A 15,649-nucleotide genomic window follows, 5' to 3' on the forward strand; every position below is an offset into this window, starting at 1 on the left:
TGCGAGATGCAGGGATATTTGCACTCTGGCATCAAGAGTAAGTGCGATGTCCATATCTGCCAGAAGATGTTTATGGACACGACAGTGGTCAGGTGATGCAGATTCCAAACGGCACATGGAAGTATTGCCGTATAAAGGGGAGGAGTTATTTGGGGTCGGTCCATCGGACCTGGTGGCCACGGCAACAGCTGGAAAATCCACCTTTTTTACCCCAAGTCACATCTCAGCAGAAAAAGACACCGTCTTTTCAGCCTCAGTCCTTTCGTCCCCATAAGGGCAAGCGGGCAAAAGGCCAGTCATATCTGCCCAGGGATAGAGGAAAGGGAAGAAGACTGCAGCAGGCAGCCCCTTCCCAGGAACAGAAGCCCTCCACCGCTTCTGCCAAGTCCTCAGCATGACGCTGGGGCCGTACAAGCGGACTCAGGTGCGGTGGGGGGTCGTCTCAAGAGTTTCAGCGCGCAGTGGGCTCACTCGCAAGTGGACCCCTGGATCCTACAAGTAGTATCCCAGGGGTACAGATTGGAAATTCGAGACGTCTCCCCCTCGCAGGTTCCTGAAGTCTGCTTTACCAACGTCTCCCTCCGACAGGGAGGCAGTATTGGAAACAATTCACAAGCTGTATTCCCAGCAGGTGATAATCAAAGTACCCCTCCTACAACAAGGAAAGGGGTATTATTCCACACTATATTGTGGTACTGAAGCCAGACGGCTCGGTGAGACCTATTCTAAATCTGAAATCTTTGAACACTTACATACAAAGGTTCAAATCAAGATGGAGTCACTCAGAGCAGTGATAGCGAACCAGGAAGAAGGGGACTATATGGTGTCCCTGGACATCAAGGATGCTTACCTCCATGTCCCAATTTGCCCTTCTCACCAAGGGTACCTCAGGTTCGTGGTACAGAACTGTCACTATCAGTTTCAGACGCTGCCGTTTGGATTGTCCACGGCACCCCGGTCTTTACCAAGGTAATGGCCGAAATGATGATCCTTCTTCAAAGAAAAGGCGTCTTAATTATCCCTTACTTGGACGATCTCCTGATAAGGGCAAGGTCCAGAGAACAGTTGGAGGTCGGAGTAGCACTATCTCAAGTAGTTCTACGACAGCACGGGTGGATTCTAAATATTCCAAAATCGCAGCTTTTTCCGACGACACGTCTGCTGTTCCTAGGGATGATTCTGGACACAGTCCAGAAAAAGGTGTTTCTCCCGGAGGAGAAAGCCAGGGAGTTATCCGAGCTAGTCAGAAACCTCCTAAAACCAGGCCAAGTGTCAGTGCATCAATGCACAAGAGTCCTGGGAAAAATGGTGGCTTCTTACGAAGCGATTCCATTCGGCAGATTTCACGCAAGAATTTTTCAGTGGGATCTGCTGGACGAATGGTCCGGATCGCATCTTCAGATGCATCAGCGGATAATCCTGTCTCCAAGGACAAGGGTGTCTCTTCTGTGGTGGCTGCAGAGTGCTCATCTACTAGAGGGCAGCACATTCGGCATTCAGGACTGGGTTCTGGTGACCACGGATGCCAGCCTGAGAGGCTGGGGAGCAGTCACACAGGGAAGAAATTTCCAAGGAGTGTGGTCAAGTCTGGAGACTTCTCTCCACATAAATATACTGGAGCTAAGGGCAATTTACAATGCTCTGAGCCTAGGAAGACCTCTGCTTCAAAGTCAACCGGTGCTGATCCAGTCGGACAACATCACGGCAGTCGCCCACGTAAACAGACAGGGCGGCACAAGAAGCAGGAGGGCAATGGCAGCAAGGATTCTTCGCTGGGCGAAAAATCATGTGATAACACTGTCAGCGGTGTTCATTCCGGGAGTGGACAACTGGGAAGCAGACTTCCTCAGCAGTAACGACCTCCACCCGGGAGAGTGGGGACTTCATCTGGAAGTCTTCCACATGATTGTGAACCGTTGGGAAAGACCAAAGGTGGACATGATGGCGTCCCGTCTGAACAAAAAACTGGACAGGTATTGCGCCAGGTCAAGAGACCCTCAGGCAATAGCTGGGACGCTCTGGTAACACCGTGGGTGTACCAGTCGGTGTATGTGTTCCCTCCTCTGCCTCTCATACCCAAGGTACTGAGAATTATAAGACGGAGAGGAGTAAGAACTATACTCGTGGCTCCGGATTGGCCAAGAAGGACTTGGTACCCGGAACTTCAAGAGATACTAAGAAGGGACTTGCTTCAGCAAGGTTCATGTCTGTTCCAAGACTTACCGCGGCTGCGTTTGACGGCATGGCGGTTGAACGCCGGATCCTAAGGGAAAAAGGCATTCCGGAAGAGGTCATCCCTACCCTGGTCAGAGCCAGGAAGGAGGTGACCGCACAACATTATCACCGCATTTGGCGAAAATATGTTGCATGGTGTGAGGCCAGGAAGGCCCCCACGGAGGAATTTCAACTCGGTCGATTCCTGCATTTCCTACAAACAGGAGTGTCTATGGGCCTCAAATTGGGGTCCATTAAGGTTCAAATTTCGGCCCTGTCGATTTTCTTCCAGAAAGAATTGGCTCTAGTTCCTGAAGTCCAGAAGTTTGTCAAGGGAGTACTGCATATACAACCCCCTTTTGTGCCTCCAGTGGCACTGTGGGATCTCAACGTAGTTCTGGGATTCCTCAAATCACATTGGTTTAAACCGCTCAAATCTGTGGATTTGAAATATCTCACATGGAAAGTGACCATGCTGTTGGCCCTGGCCTCGGCCAGGCGAGTGTCAGAATTGGCGGCTTTGTCTCACAAAAGCCCATATCTGATTGTCCATTCGGACAGGGCAGAGCTGCGGACTCGTCCCCAGTTTCTCCCTAAGGTGGTGTCAGCGTTTCACCTGAACCAGCTTATTGTGGTACCTGCGGCTACTAGGGACTTGGAGGACTCCAAGTTGCTAGATGTTGTCAGGGCCCTGAAAATATAGGTTTCCAGGACGGCTGGAGTCAGGAAAACTGACTTGCTGTTATCCTGTATGCACCCAACAAACTGGGTGCTCTTGCTTCTAAGCAGACGATTGCTAGTTGGATGTGTAGTACAATTCAGCTTGCACATTCTGTGGCAGGCCTGCCACAGCCAAAATATGTAAATGCCCATTCCACAAGGAAGGTGGGCTCATCTTGGGCGGCTGCCCGAGGGGTCTCGGCTTTACAACTTTGCCGAGCTGCTACTTGGTCAGGGGCAAACACGTTTGAAAAATTCTACAAATTTGATACCCTGGCTGAGGAGGACCTGGAGTTCTCTCATTCGGTGCTGCAGAGTCATCCGCACTCTCCCGCCCGTTTGGGAGCTTTGGTATAATCCCCATGGTCCTGACGGAGTCCCCAGCATCCACTTAGGACGTCAGAGAAAATAAGAATTTACTTACCGATAATTCTATTTCTCGTAGTCCGTAGTGGATGCTGGGCGCCCATCCCAAGTGCGGATTGTCTGCAATACTTGTACATAGTTATTGTTACAAAAATCGGGTTATTATTGTTGTGAGCCATCTTTTCAGAGGCTCCGCTGTTATCATGCTGTTAACTGGGTTCAGATCACAGGTTGTACAGTGTGATTGGTGTGGCTGGTATGAGTCTTACCCGGGATTCAAAATCCTTCCTTATTGTGTACGCTCGTCCGGGCACAGTATCCTAACTGAGGCTTGGAGGAGGGTCATAGGGGGAGGAGCCAGTGCACACCACCTGATCCTAAAGCTTTTACTTTTGTGCCCTGTCTCCTGCGGAGCCGCTATCCCCATGGTCCTGACGGAGTCCCCAGCATCCACTACGGACTACGAGAAATAGAATTATCGGTAAGTAAATTCTTATTTTTTGTGTGTTCCTGTGACATTCACTTTATTATTATTTTTTCTATGTAATCCATTGTAAAACATTCAATGGAAGTGTGCGCACAGGTTTCACACATATTGGTGTAAATCTGCAGGAGAGACTCATTCGCTATCTACACAGCAGTAATGAGCACCTGTAGACATACCAGTAAATATAAATTAGTATATTCTGACGCAACTAACTGTTCGAGCAACACAGTACTGTAGATCGTCTGCATTAGAGAATCTGTGTTGTGAGAATCTGTGTTGTACATTACAAGCTGTTCGTGCTAATTAGTACACTAATAGAACATACTGTACAGAGATACTAAGGACGGTGATTTGGCATCCAGGAACTTATGGGGAGCTTTTATCTCTCTCCGTTATACTTAGAAAGATTACAATGGAGAGAGATAAATGCTCCTCCCTAAGTTCCTGGATGCCAAATCACCGTCCTTAGTATCTCTGTACAGTATAAAATCCAAAGAAAAGCACTGCGCTTAGGGTATAGGTATATTTAAAAATGTATGTATATAAAATATCTAAAAAGTGATAATACTATCAGTGTAATAGGCTGCACACATAAATTGCTAGGAGACCTCTGCCTTTGAATAAATATACTGGACTTTATTAAAATACACATACAGATAACATATCTCTATCTAATTTAGAGTGACACATACAACATAAATTTCAGCTGCTGAAAATGCTTATAGTTAAAATCTGAGTGGAAACAATATATCAACCACTCCAAAGTTGTTGCTAATGCTGGAAATTTGCAACAATCAGTATAAAAACATTTGTGGATCCATGGGCTTTTTGACTGAAAAGAGTCTATACTGTTTTGAAATTGACACGGAGCCGGCATCCTGGCTAAATACTGAGCGCTGTGTGCATGTTCGATCTTACCCTCGCTGAGCGGTATAGATAGTCTCTGTTGGCAAATGAACCCGGTCCATTTTAAGATGCAACCTCCGTCTCCCTCCAGATACTGCTAGTGCTAGCGTCTCTCCCGCTAGCAGCGGCGGTGATCACTGGACGCTCTGTGGATTCCCTTCTTGCTCCGGTGGTGAGGACGTCACCGCTCCGGGTTGGGAGAGCAGACTGAGGGGAGGAGATAATGGATAGATAATTACCGCTGCAGGTAGCTTTCCACAATACCGTCAATGTTCTATTAGTGTACTAATTAGCACGAACAGCTTGTAATGTACAGCTGCAAGATTAATCTTTCTATGTGTAATGGAGCGAGATAAAAGCTCCCCCTAAGTTCCTGGATGCCAAATCACCGCCCTTAGTATCTCTGTACAGTATGTTCTATTAGTGTACTAATTAGCACGAACAGCTTGTAACGTACAACACAGATTCTCTAACGCCGACGTTCTACAGTACTGTGTTGCTCGAACAGTTAGTTGCGTCAGAATACACTAATTTATATTTACTGGTATGTCTATAGGTGCTCATTACCGCTGTATATTTTAGATAGCGAATGAGTTGCTCCTGCAGATTTACCCCGATTTGTCTGAAACCTGTGTGCATCCTTCCATTGAATGTTTTACAATGGATTACACAGAAAAGATAATAATAAAGTGAATGTCACAGGAACACACAAAAAAAGAAAGATTGGCACTTTAGGAATCGAACCCGGGACTCTCAGCGTGGCAGGCGGGAGCCTTCATCGCTAGCCCACGACACTGCATGGAAGATTCACAAGTTCATCTGTAAAAGTACTGCAAAGAGCGATTCCTTCCCATTGGTGTTCGTTTATGCCGTTAGGGGACTCGGGCGCTCATTTCGTGCACTGTACATACTGTAAAGTCAATGAGCTACATTATTCCTTTCACACATTAGTTGTGTCTGCATACACAAGTGTTTTAACACGTTCATTTGCGTCTGTATAAACTATACATACAGTGATTTGACATCCAGGAACTTAGGGAGGAGCTTTTATCTCTCCCAATTATACTTAATACTACGGGATTTGGACACTCACATATCCCTAACATCAATAGACCATACTGTATCAAACACATTCGTTTGCATCTGTATATGCTGTACTATTTGCATCTGTACTGTATATACTATTATAGACTGTATGACATACTGTAGCATAATGTAGCGTAATGAGACGCACCAGTCAAGTATAGTTCTTACGCTGTAGTTCAGTATTATATTTTAATGGACACCACACGCTTGTGCATTGGTGATTTAAAAAAGCGACATCTGGTGGATGATCTTAGGTATTACACTCAAAGGTAACGCCAAACGCTCTGTGCGCCTCCCTTCCACTAGGTCCGCCTCCTTGCGCCCAGGCATGCTGCATATGCCTGATCGTGACTAACGCCTCAGTCAGTCAAGATAATGGAGGACCCATCTGTAAGTGAGAGCATGTCGATACAATTGCGGTCTGTGCAACATTGGATGTAAGCGTAAAAACGCCTGTTTTCAGGCATTACATTTGCTGGCTGTTGCAAGTCTGCACTGATGATGATTCCAGGTATCAACCCAAAGGGAAGATGTACTAAGCCAAGGAGAGAGAGAAAGTGGGGAGAGATAAAGTGCCGGCCAATCAGCTCCTGTTTTTTTCATACACAGCCTGTAACATGGCAGTTATGAGCTGATTGGCTGGTACTTTATCTCTCTCCAAGGTTTAGTATTACATCTTACCCTAAGTGTAGGAATTAAGTTCATAACTATCGGGGGGATGGTGTGGATGGCACCATCGATACCCCATGGCACCTGCATGTGGCTTGCAGGGTGCCTTCTAGCACTGCTGCTAAGCTGCCTGGGGCATCCAAAGAACGCTCTGGGCAGGCACCTTGCAGCCATTATAATCAGATGTATAAACTTCATGAGAGACAAAAACATATTTTGGACCATATTCAGCTTCAATTGCAGTTTTGCTAAATTAGTACAGGTCAGTATGCGATCGCATCTCAGATGTGTTCCATACTGTATAGGCTCCCCAGTGTAGTATGTTTTAATCTAAACATGCAGGTTTTTTTTTAAGTATAAAGGTATAAACAACACACATAAAAGATAAGCATTCCATAAGATGGGGTGAATAATAAAGGTGCAATTACCAACTGTACATGAAAACCTACGTAAATTAGCTCTCTGTATAGAAGTTTAAGGAAATACCTGCGGGTATCCCGGAGCACAACCACGGCATAGCTCCCAGTCAGGCAATGGCTCCAGAATCCTTCACCATCTACCGGATAGTGCACACAAATTCCAACGCGTTACTGGGATCTTTTTCAAGGCCAGGAATAGTGTGCGAGATGCATCAGCGCTTTCAGACTGATAAAATGGAGAGCGGAATAGTAGCAGCCAGTCAGCTCCTAAGTACAGTATAATTTTTAAAACACAGCCTATAACATGACAGTTAGGAGCTGATTGACTATTACTTTTTCTCTCTCCATTTTATCACTGTCCAATCGACGATGCATCTAGCCCTGTGTGCTATTCTCCTCCTTCACAGAATTAAATACCAAATCTAACCAATCACCTGTAATATAGGTAATTTTGCTGTACACAACACACCTGCCTAAACAGGGCTGCCTTTCAGTGTGGCACATCCCCGCACCACTCCAGGGGCAAATGCAGAATTTCTAGAGGGGGGTTTTGAAGTGTGGGAATCTGAGGGAGTAATAGTTGAAACAGTACTGACCCTGGAACATATATGTACACATTAGTTTTTTTAAACACTTTTTAGTGTATGGAATACAGTACTAGTAATTAACACTATAGATGATCTATAGAACAGACTGTATCAAACATATTTAACTAATCTAAATAAAATAAGTGGTCAGTAAAAGGTTAAACATACCATCATAAATACACATACATAATAGAACCAGTAGAGACAGAACTGCACTTTCTAAGCACACATTATCCCACCTCATGCCTCTTCATTCTGGCAGCTACTCTCAAAATACTAATGCTCATTACTTCCTTTCAAAACAATAGTAATGATTCCCCCCGTTCAAAATATGAATAATTTCTTCTGTTCACATTTTATGGTATCAGCAAGGGCGTAGCTACCACAGGTGCAGGCAGTGCAGCTGCTATGGGGCCCAGAGCTGAGAGGGGCCCACCTTTCCTGTCACAGTTACATGTGTTATATACATTTTTCACCATTGGGTGGTACGTACGGGTCCTTTCAACTTTTTTCTTAGGGCCTGCAACCCCTGGACCTGCTCATTGTAGTGTGATATAAAATGAACTGGAGGGCATTTTAATGTTCTATAAAATGAACCAGGGCACTGTAATGAGGTACAATATGAACGGGGGGAGCACTATATATCATAATGTGAATTGGGGATACTGTGCAGCATAATGTGTACTGGCAGCTCTGAATTGTGACATAGGGTGAATTTAAGCACTACTGCGATTCATAAAAGAAACTAGGGCACTACTATGGGGCATAACATTAAATAAGACTACTATGGTTCAGAAAATGAACTAGGGCACTATTAAAGGGCATAAAATTAACAACTGCCGCAGAGAAGTGTGTCTCTTGAAGCATTGGTACGGGGGCCCCTTCAAAATGTTGCTATGGAGCCAACAAAGTTCTGGCTACACCCCTGGCAGTTACATCTGCCCCACCTGCAGTGCAACATGGTTTTGCCCAGTTGCTTGCTTTTTTGCTTTACTTATAAACATGAATCAGCACTTTGCAGGGAAATACATGGTTTAAAATCCAGTATATACAGTATGGATCAAATAACAATATGCATGTCTCTTTGGGCTATAAGTTTATAATAGGGATTTGCTGTACCTCCTGACTGCTGGTGACATCCAATAATGCAGATGATCAGAGGAGACCCATAGCAGTGCAGCCTTCCAGCTTCTGGTAATATCCGATTAATCGAATGATCTCTAATCATCCACACTGAATCAGTAGGGGCAATGTGTAGTGTAAGTAAGCGATACTTCGCTTCAGGTTTAAGAGCAAACACCAACACTGGGTTGTTAGAAAGCTCCTTGACGCATTTCCCCGCCTTTCCGTCTCTCCGGCTGTTCAGCGTCTTCCTCAAAAATTTATACTCCACAAACTGTTGACTGTATTAATGGGGAATGACACAAGTACACACGTTTTGATTGCCATACAGCTTTTTTGATGCTCTCATTTTTAAATGCATTCCTGATGAAGTAGCACTAAACTAGGCAGACAAGTGTGTTTAAAGGGATGCATTGTAACATTTAGCTTTCTTGCAAAAGAGGATTTATATGTAATAAATCATGAGAAAACACTAAATCTGAATTCATAGAAATGTTTTTGTAAAATGTATATAGCATTTTCCCATTTTATTTTTTTTTACTCGTAAAGCAATTCAGCTTACTTAACTGGTGCTCAAAATATTACTGAATAAGAATAAACCTTCATAAATGATTCATAAAGTATGTTTATAGTGCCGCAACATTTTGTAAGCCTGATGGCATCCTCAATGAACCATGCCAATTAAAACATGTAAACTAATGCTTCAAGTTATAGCCATAACACCAAGATGAATAGTCACAACAGAACAAAAAATAGTAATGGAATTTCAACATATCATAACACATTTTCCCAAACACGACACAAAATTAATTGTACGAGTTTTCCACGGCATCATATAAATCTTTAAAAGATAAAAACACCTTTTATTTGAAAAAGCATTCTCCCATTTAAGTAACCATTAATCTGGTTGCTAACAATGTAATCAGCTATTCCCACTGTTCACTTCATTGTAATTTTCATTGCTTCTTTTTCTTGAAAGAGTAGAAGAAATGTAATATTCTTATTCAAAAAAAGGGAGAAATCTGCATTAAAATCATAGCTGCCAATAAAACATTTGTTGTTATTATCAGATGTGCGTTAAACCAATACAGTACAGGGCAATTGTTGATTGGTTGCCAAGTTTTAACAAATTTACACATTTCAGTAATTTAATAACCGTAATAGTAATACAGTATGACTGTTACTGATCGAGACCAATGAGATTACTGTAATTAAAATAACAGATTATGCAGTCTGGTCATTGAGCTATCTTGGCAGTTGGCTAGGTCTGTTGGCAATTATCTGAATTTAGATAAATCGAATTTAAAAAAAAAAACATCAATATTATTGGAATGCCCAGTTGAAAACATTTTTATATTTTTATGCCTTAACCACTTAACTGACTTTTTTTTCCCAAAAAAACTCTCAATTTTTTTTCTTTATGAGTGAATTAGGTAAAGAACATGAAGTTAACCTTATCCAAAATGATTTTACTTAAAATAAAGAAAATTTTTTTTTTTCTATATTTAAAAATAAAATTTTCTCAAACATCAGAACATCGGTCGGGAAGATCGGTAACATCAGAACATCGCAATGTTACTTTTACACCCAAGACAGCTGCCAGGTACACAGGAGGGAGGCTTGTGGGTGTTGGTTTACACTTTCCCAGCTGCTGCCACTGTCTGCAGCTGCTGGGTGGGGGGTCCTGCCGTGCTGACCGATCAGCAGTGATCGGCAGCACAGCAACATTGAGGGTAGGGTGCAGGTAGGCAGAGGGACCTCTGTGAGCAGTAGCGGAGGGAAGTTTCCCTTCCCTGCTGCTGCTAACACTGTTTATCTGACTGGTCGCAGGAAACAGTATCTAGAGTAATATAATGTTTTGAAAGGTTGTTGGCATTTAAATTGTAACTTTATTTAATTATCATTTTTAGGACACTGTGGAAAAACGTTTGCTATTCTGGAACATTTTTTAAAGTCTAAAATTTCACAGAAACATTGGCTGGTCATAGTGGATGATGATACACTAATCAGGTATGTTTCAGAATGTTTTTCTTATTTTTCCACCATGTGTTTTTTCTTCATATACAGTATTTTTAGACAATTCAATCCATCAGCACTCGAATGTCTCTAATTCTTCATGCGTTTGGAGACATTATTTGACAGAAAAATACAAACTTGTGCTTCTGTCTGTGCTTTTATTATGCATTGTGCCAAATAAAATGTCTCCATTCATTTACTGGGTTAACAACATTTGATGTGGCAGTTGCATGTTTAAGTTCACCATTTTATTAAATGTAAAATTAAATCTTTCTTGTTCACAGTCCAAATTGGTAATAACATTTTATTTTCTTCCTTGATTTAGTGTTGTACAAAAAAATGAAAAAAATGAAAATGTACACACAAAATTGACACATGCACAAACTAGTTTAGAGTTCTCACAACGCGCTTCACCCTGTTGGGCTTCTCTATCATCCATCCGCTGTTAGATCTAGGTGGCCTTAAGGCTTCGACAAATCTCTGTATGTTCTCTGAATGGCCCTAAAGTTACTTTCTGCACTACGTAGGATCTTACTGAAGTTCTAATAGGATTTTGAGATTATTATGAACATTTATGCTTGACCAGGTCTCCAACCTTGTAAAACTTGCACTAACTCTTGTTTAATGGCAAATGTTTTTCTGAAACTATATGCGAACACTACACACTTTTGACTACTGGGGGGAAATTTTTTAAAGGTTGATATTGATTGATTGATTGATTTATAATCAATGTTCTACTTCTAGTTCCAAAACACACATTTATTAATTTTTTTTTTTTTTTAAAGTACAATTCGTAAGCGGAGTTATAGACCGATATCATTGCAAGAGTGCCCCCTCTCCATTGATTCTTGTGCGACTAATTGAGATGCTAGCCACAAAAATACACTGTAATCCACAAAATCTGTCTATTAGAGTGGAAATAGCAAAGCATAAAATCTCTTGACGTGGATGATTTCCTTATTGATAGCAGATCCAGCTTCATCACTCCCCAACCTCCTCAAAGAGTAAGCATTATGGATATTAAATCAATCCTTTAAAAAACAAGTTGGGCTTTTTCATCTCAGGTGTAACGAACAATAAAATACTTACTTTAAATTGCATCAAAAACGACATCAATTATCTCAGAAGACTTAGATCCGGAAATTATAATTAAGTGTTTTAGAGGTCTTTCCTAAACTACTACTCTGCATATTCTAGATACAGTAGGTTGTAGCAATGCTGTTAAAATGAACATGCTCCCCGGAGTTTTTGTACTTATTCAAAACTTTAACGATTCCTATGCCCTCTTATATTTTCACGGCTAGAAGGTATGCGAAGAGTAAAATACACATAAATGTAATAGAATGTTAAATAAAGAATGACTAAGGCATTAATTAATCTATACGTTAATGTAAAACCTCCACTTTCTTTGAGAAGTCTGTCTCGCCCTCTGGATCTGTGGAGGATGAGCCCAACTCTGTCTATTAAAAAAATAAAAATAGTTCCCTCATTTAATGTAGTATATTTCCCAGTTTTTCAAAAAATGGAAGTCTTTGTTGGGCTGTGATATTATTCGTACACATGGTTAGTGATCAAATCGAGATCGTGAAAATGAGAAAAAAAATGTATTACTTTTAAGTGTAGATTTTTAACAAATCTGGTGAATTAACCGAAGCGTAAAAGTATTTAATTGTGTTTATAAAAAATAAATAAAATAATGGTTCACTGTCTTGAAATAAAAACACTAAACAATTTAGGCAATTTTAGTTACATTTTATTTGATGTGTTAGAATGAGCAAAACACACTTCGTACAGTATTTTAAGAAAATACCAAGTCGTCTTAGGTATTGCATAGAAAAATCAGTGATATTGATGTTGGAATGTGATGAGCGCAAGCGTCTGATACAGGCCTCAACACAAAAACCTGACCAGCTTTATACATTAATACATCTGTACAATATAATGTTTATTATAATATTCCCTAATTTCCAATTAAAAGAAACATTTCTAAGTTACGTACAGCTCCGTATGTAGCTGCATTTGGAGTGCGGATTTGTTGCTAATGGAATGCTACTGCAACTATATGTGCATTTTCCATTCATAGGCGCTGCTGTCATCACTGTTATCAGGACTTCTACCTACAGTATATTGGATTCTAGGATCTGTCTGATATAAGCATTACCTGTGCATTTGCAAGACACAATTCAGGCTGCCTTGCCACCACACTGCAACAAGATGGTTCTCTTGCATGCAAATAGCCAGCTAACACCAAAAAAGTCCCATTTCATAGACTGAGAGAAGCGGCCGAGATGCATCCAGCTCATAAGCACCAGAGAGATACGCAAAATTCGCCTGCTCGTTACTGCGCATATGGAGCTGCGTGCAACTCAGACACTGTATGTCTATATTCTACACTGCAAGTGCAGCGCATTGCATGCTTAGAAATAAATGCAGATCTTTGCCCAGGGCTGAATTATAGGGTGCCCCCACACAGTCCCCACAAATACTATATTAATGGAGGACAGAATAGCATATTGCTGCATGCACTCCAGGTCTCCTCTGTGGTCCTCGCCAGCAGCAGCAGCTGCGGCGGCCGGGGAGCGGAAGGCAGAGATGCTACGGAATGCACCCCTACAGGCTGTCCGCAAGTCTCGATGCTCTTGCAGTGACAACAGACGGTAGGGCGCTGTGTACCAAACTCCGGAGTCCTTCCTCCCGCTGCCGCTGCTCTCCTTCGATGCTCTGCTATTGGGCCCAGCTCAGTAAAAGGACAAGGAGATTCCACTTAGGGATCTATTCATGAAGCAGTGAAAAGTGTGGAGAACTGAGCCAATGGAGATGTTGCCCATGGCAACCTATCAGCATTGAAGTAACATTTATAATTTGCATACTGTACAAGTGTACGGAGCAGCTGATTGGTTGCCATGGGCAACTTCTCCACATGCTCGCTTCTCCAGTCTTCTCACTGCTTCATGAATAGACCCCTTAGTGCGTTCCCCCCCCCCGCCCATTATACAGTGAGTATCCCAGCATGACGGCGCAGCGCCTGTGCTCCCTCCCAGCTTTTTATCTGCTGTCCAGGCATACCCACTCCTAGCCCCTCCTGCTCAGTGCAGACATTGCGGTGTGTGTGTGTTCGTATGTGTGTATATATATATATATATATATATATACTGTAGATAGATAGATAGATAGATATTGGGAAAAAAAGGAATTAAGACCCCTTAATTGCGCTATAATCTGATAGCTCAAACCACTGAGAAATACCCCCTGTCAGAAGGAGTACTACACATAGAATAGGCAAAGAAAAGGGTTCTCTTGGGAGCTTGACCACCACAGATATCTTATATTATAAAATCATTTATTAAAACAACATGTTATATATATACTTCCATAACATGAATAACAGGATCACACATGTCACTTGAGTAATACATTCATTTGTAATAATCTATTGCAAGATGTTTTCAATCATTCGGTGAAGTACTTATTCCTCAACACGAATAAGCATGTATGATCTATTCACCAATTCATGGAAACGCACAATCGTTGAAACCCAACGCGTTTCGTCCGTTAGGACTTCATCAGGGGTGCACATCAAAGAATGGCTTCACCAAAAGAAAAACAAACAGAGCATGAACTCGCTGAGAGTGTGTTCCTGTAGATACTAATAGACCATCAAATTATGGATGTTGGCCGAAGTAAATCAGTAGTACATCCGTGTGTTTCCTTCCAAAAACTCCTGTCTGGACTTCACAAATATAAAAGGGCAATCCTGATGGAATCAAAAAGTATTATCCGATCAAACCCTGGCGTGTTGTCTCAAGGTCCACCTCACAGCTATTACAGCTATTACTCAAGTGACATGTGTGATCCTGTTATTCATGTTATGGAAGTATATATATAACATGTTGTTTTAATAAATGATTTTATAATATAAGATATCTGTGGTGGTCAAGCTCCCAAGAGAACCCTTTTCTTTGCATATACATATATATATATATATATATATATAGGTTGAGTATCCCATATCCAAATATTCCGAAATACGGAATATTTCGAAATACGGACTTTTTTGAGTGAGAGTGAGATAGTGAAACCTTTGATTTTTGTTGGCCCAATGTACACAAACTTTGTTTAATACACAAAGCTATTAAAAAATATTGTATTAAATGACCATCAGGCTGTGTGTATAAGGTGTATATGAAACATAAATGAATTGTGTAAATGTAGATACACTTTGTTCAATGCACAAAGTTACAAAAAATATTGGCTAAAATTACCTTCCGGCTGTGTGTATAAGGTGTATATGTAAAATAAGTACATTCTGTGCTTAGACTTGGGTCCCATCACCATGATATCTCATTATGGTATGCAATTATTCCAAAATACGGAAAAATCCGATATCCAAAATACCTCTGGTCCCAAGCATTTTGGATAAGGGATGCTCAACCTGTGTGTGTGTGTGTGTGTGTGTGTGTGTGTGTATATATATATATGTGTGTGTGTGTATATATATGTATGTATGTGTGTGTGTGTGTGTGTGTATATATATATATATATATCTATATAATCAAGTCCGGCACTCACAGTAGTGTTATAGCAGCATTCCGGGTGCCACACACCCACCATCCGGTGCAATGTATAGGGAAAAAAGCAGTTGGCACTCCACACAAAGAATAAAGCACAGCAGGCAAATAGTGTAAGCGGTCATAGTACAGTATCTATATATAATAGAGACCACCCAGGGGCCACAACAAATCTTAATCTGGCCCTGTCTTTGCCCATATTCATAAATTCACCCATTAAGCGGTAGTGTAAGTGTAGATGTAGCTGAGATGAACACAGCATTAGGCCTGTAGCTGCCTGTACGTATTCGTCATGTGAATAATCACAAGATTCATTTGCAAAACAGACTGAAGTAGTGCCCAAAGTTGTTGGGAAGAGCTTAATCTTGTAGATGGCTAGAAATTACATTTATGCATTCACTTCTCTGAAAGTTACATTAAATGTCATCTCTTAAATGTGCATTATAATGACCGTAAAGACCTTTCCAAAGCACTGATGTTTTCTGTTTA

General features: G+C 41.6%; 1 protein-coding gene across 2 annotated transcripts in view; it reads left to right on the forward strand.

The window, feature by feature from the left end:
• B3GLCT (beta 3-glucosyltransferase) overlaps nt 1–15,649 on the forward strand; it is a 1,170,551-nt gene that overhangs the window by 1,114,189 nt on the left and 40,713 nt on the right. For both annotated transcript variants that reach the window (XM_063951761.1, XM_063951762.1), the window contains exon 12: nt 10,487–10,586. In XM_063951761.1, the coding sequence (XP_063807831.1) occupies nt 10,487–10,586 (100 nt within the window). The remainder of the gene's footprint in view (nt 1–10,486; nt 10,587–15,649) is intronic.

This window comes from Pseudophryne corroboree, chromosome 2, assembly GCF_028390025.1.
Source record: "Pseudophryne corroboree isolate aPseCor3 chromosome 2, aPseCor3.hap2, whole genome shotgun sequence".
NCBI classification, from domain to species: domain Eukaryota; kingdom Metazoa; phylum Chordata; class Amphibia; order Anura; family Myobatrachidae; genus Pseudophryne; species Pseudophryne corroboree.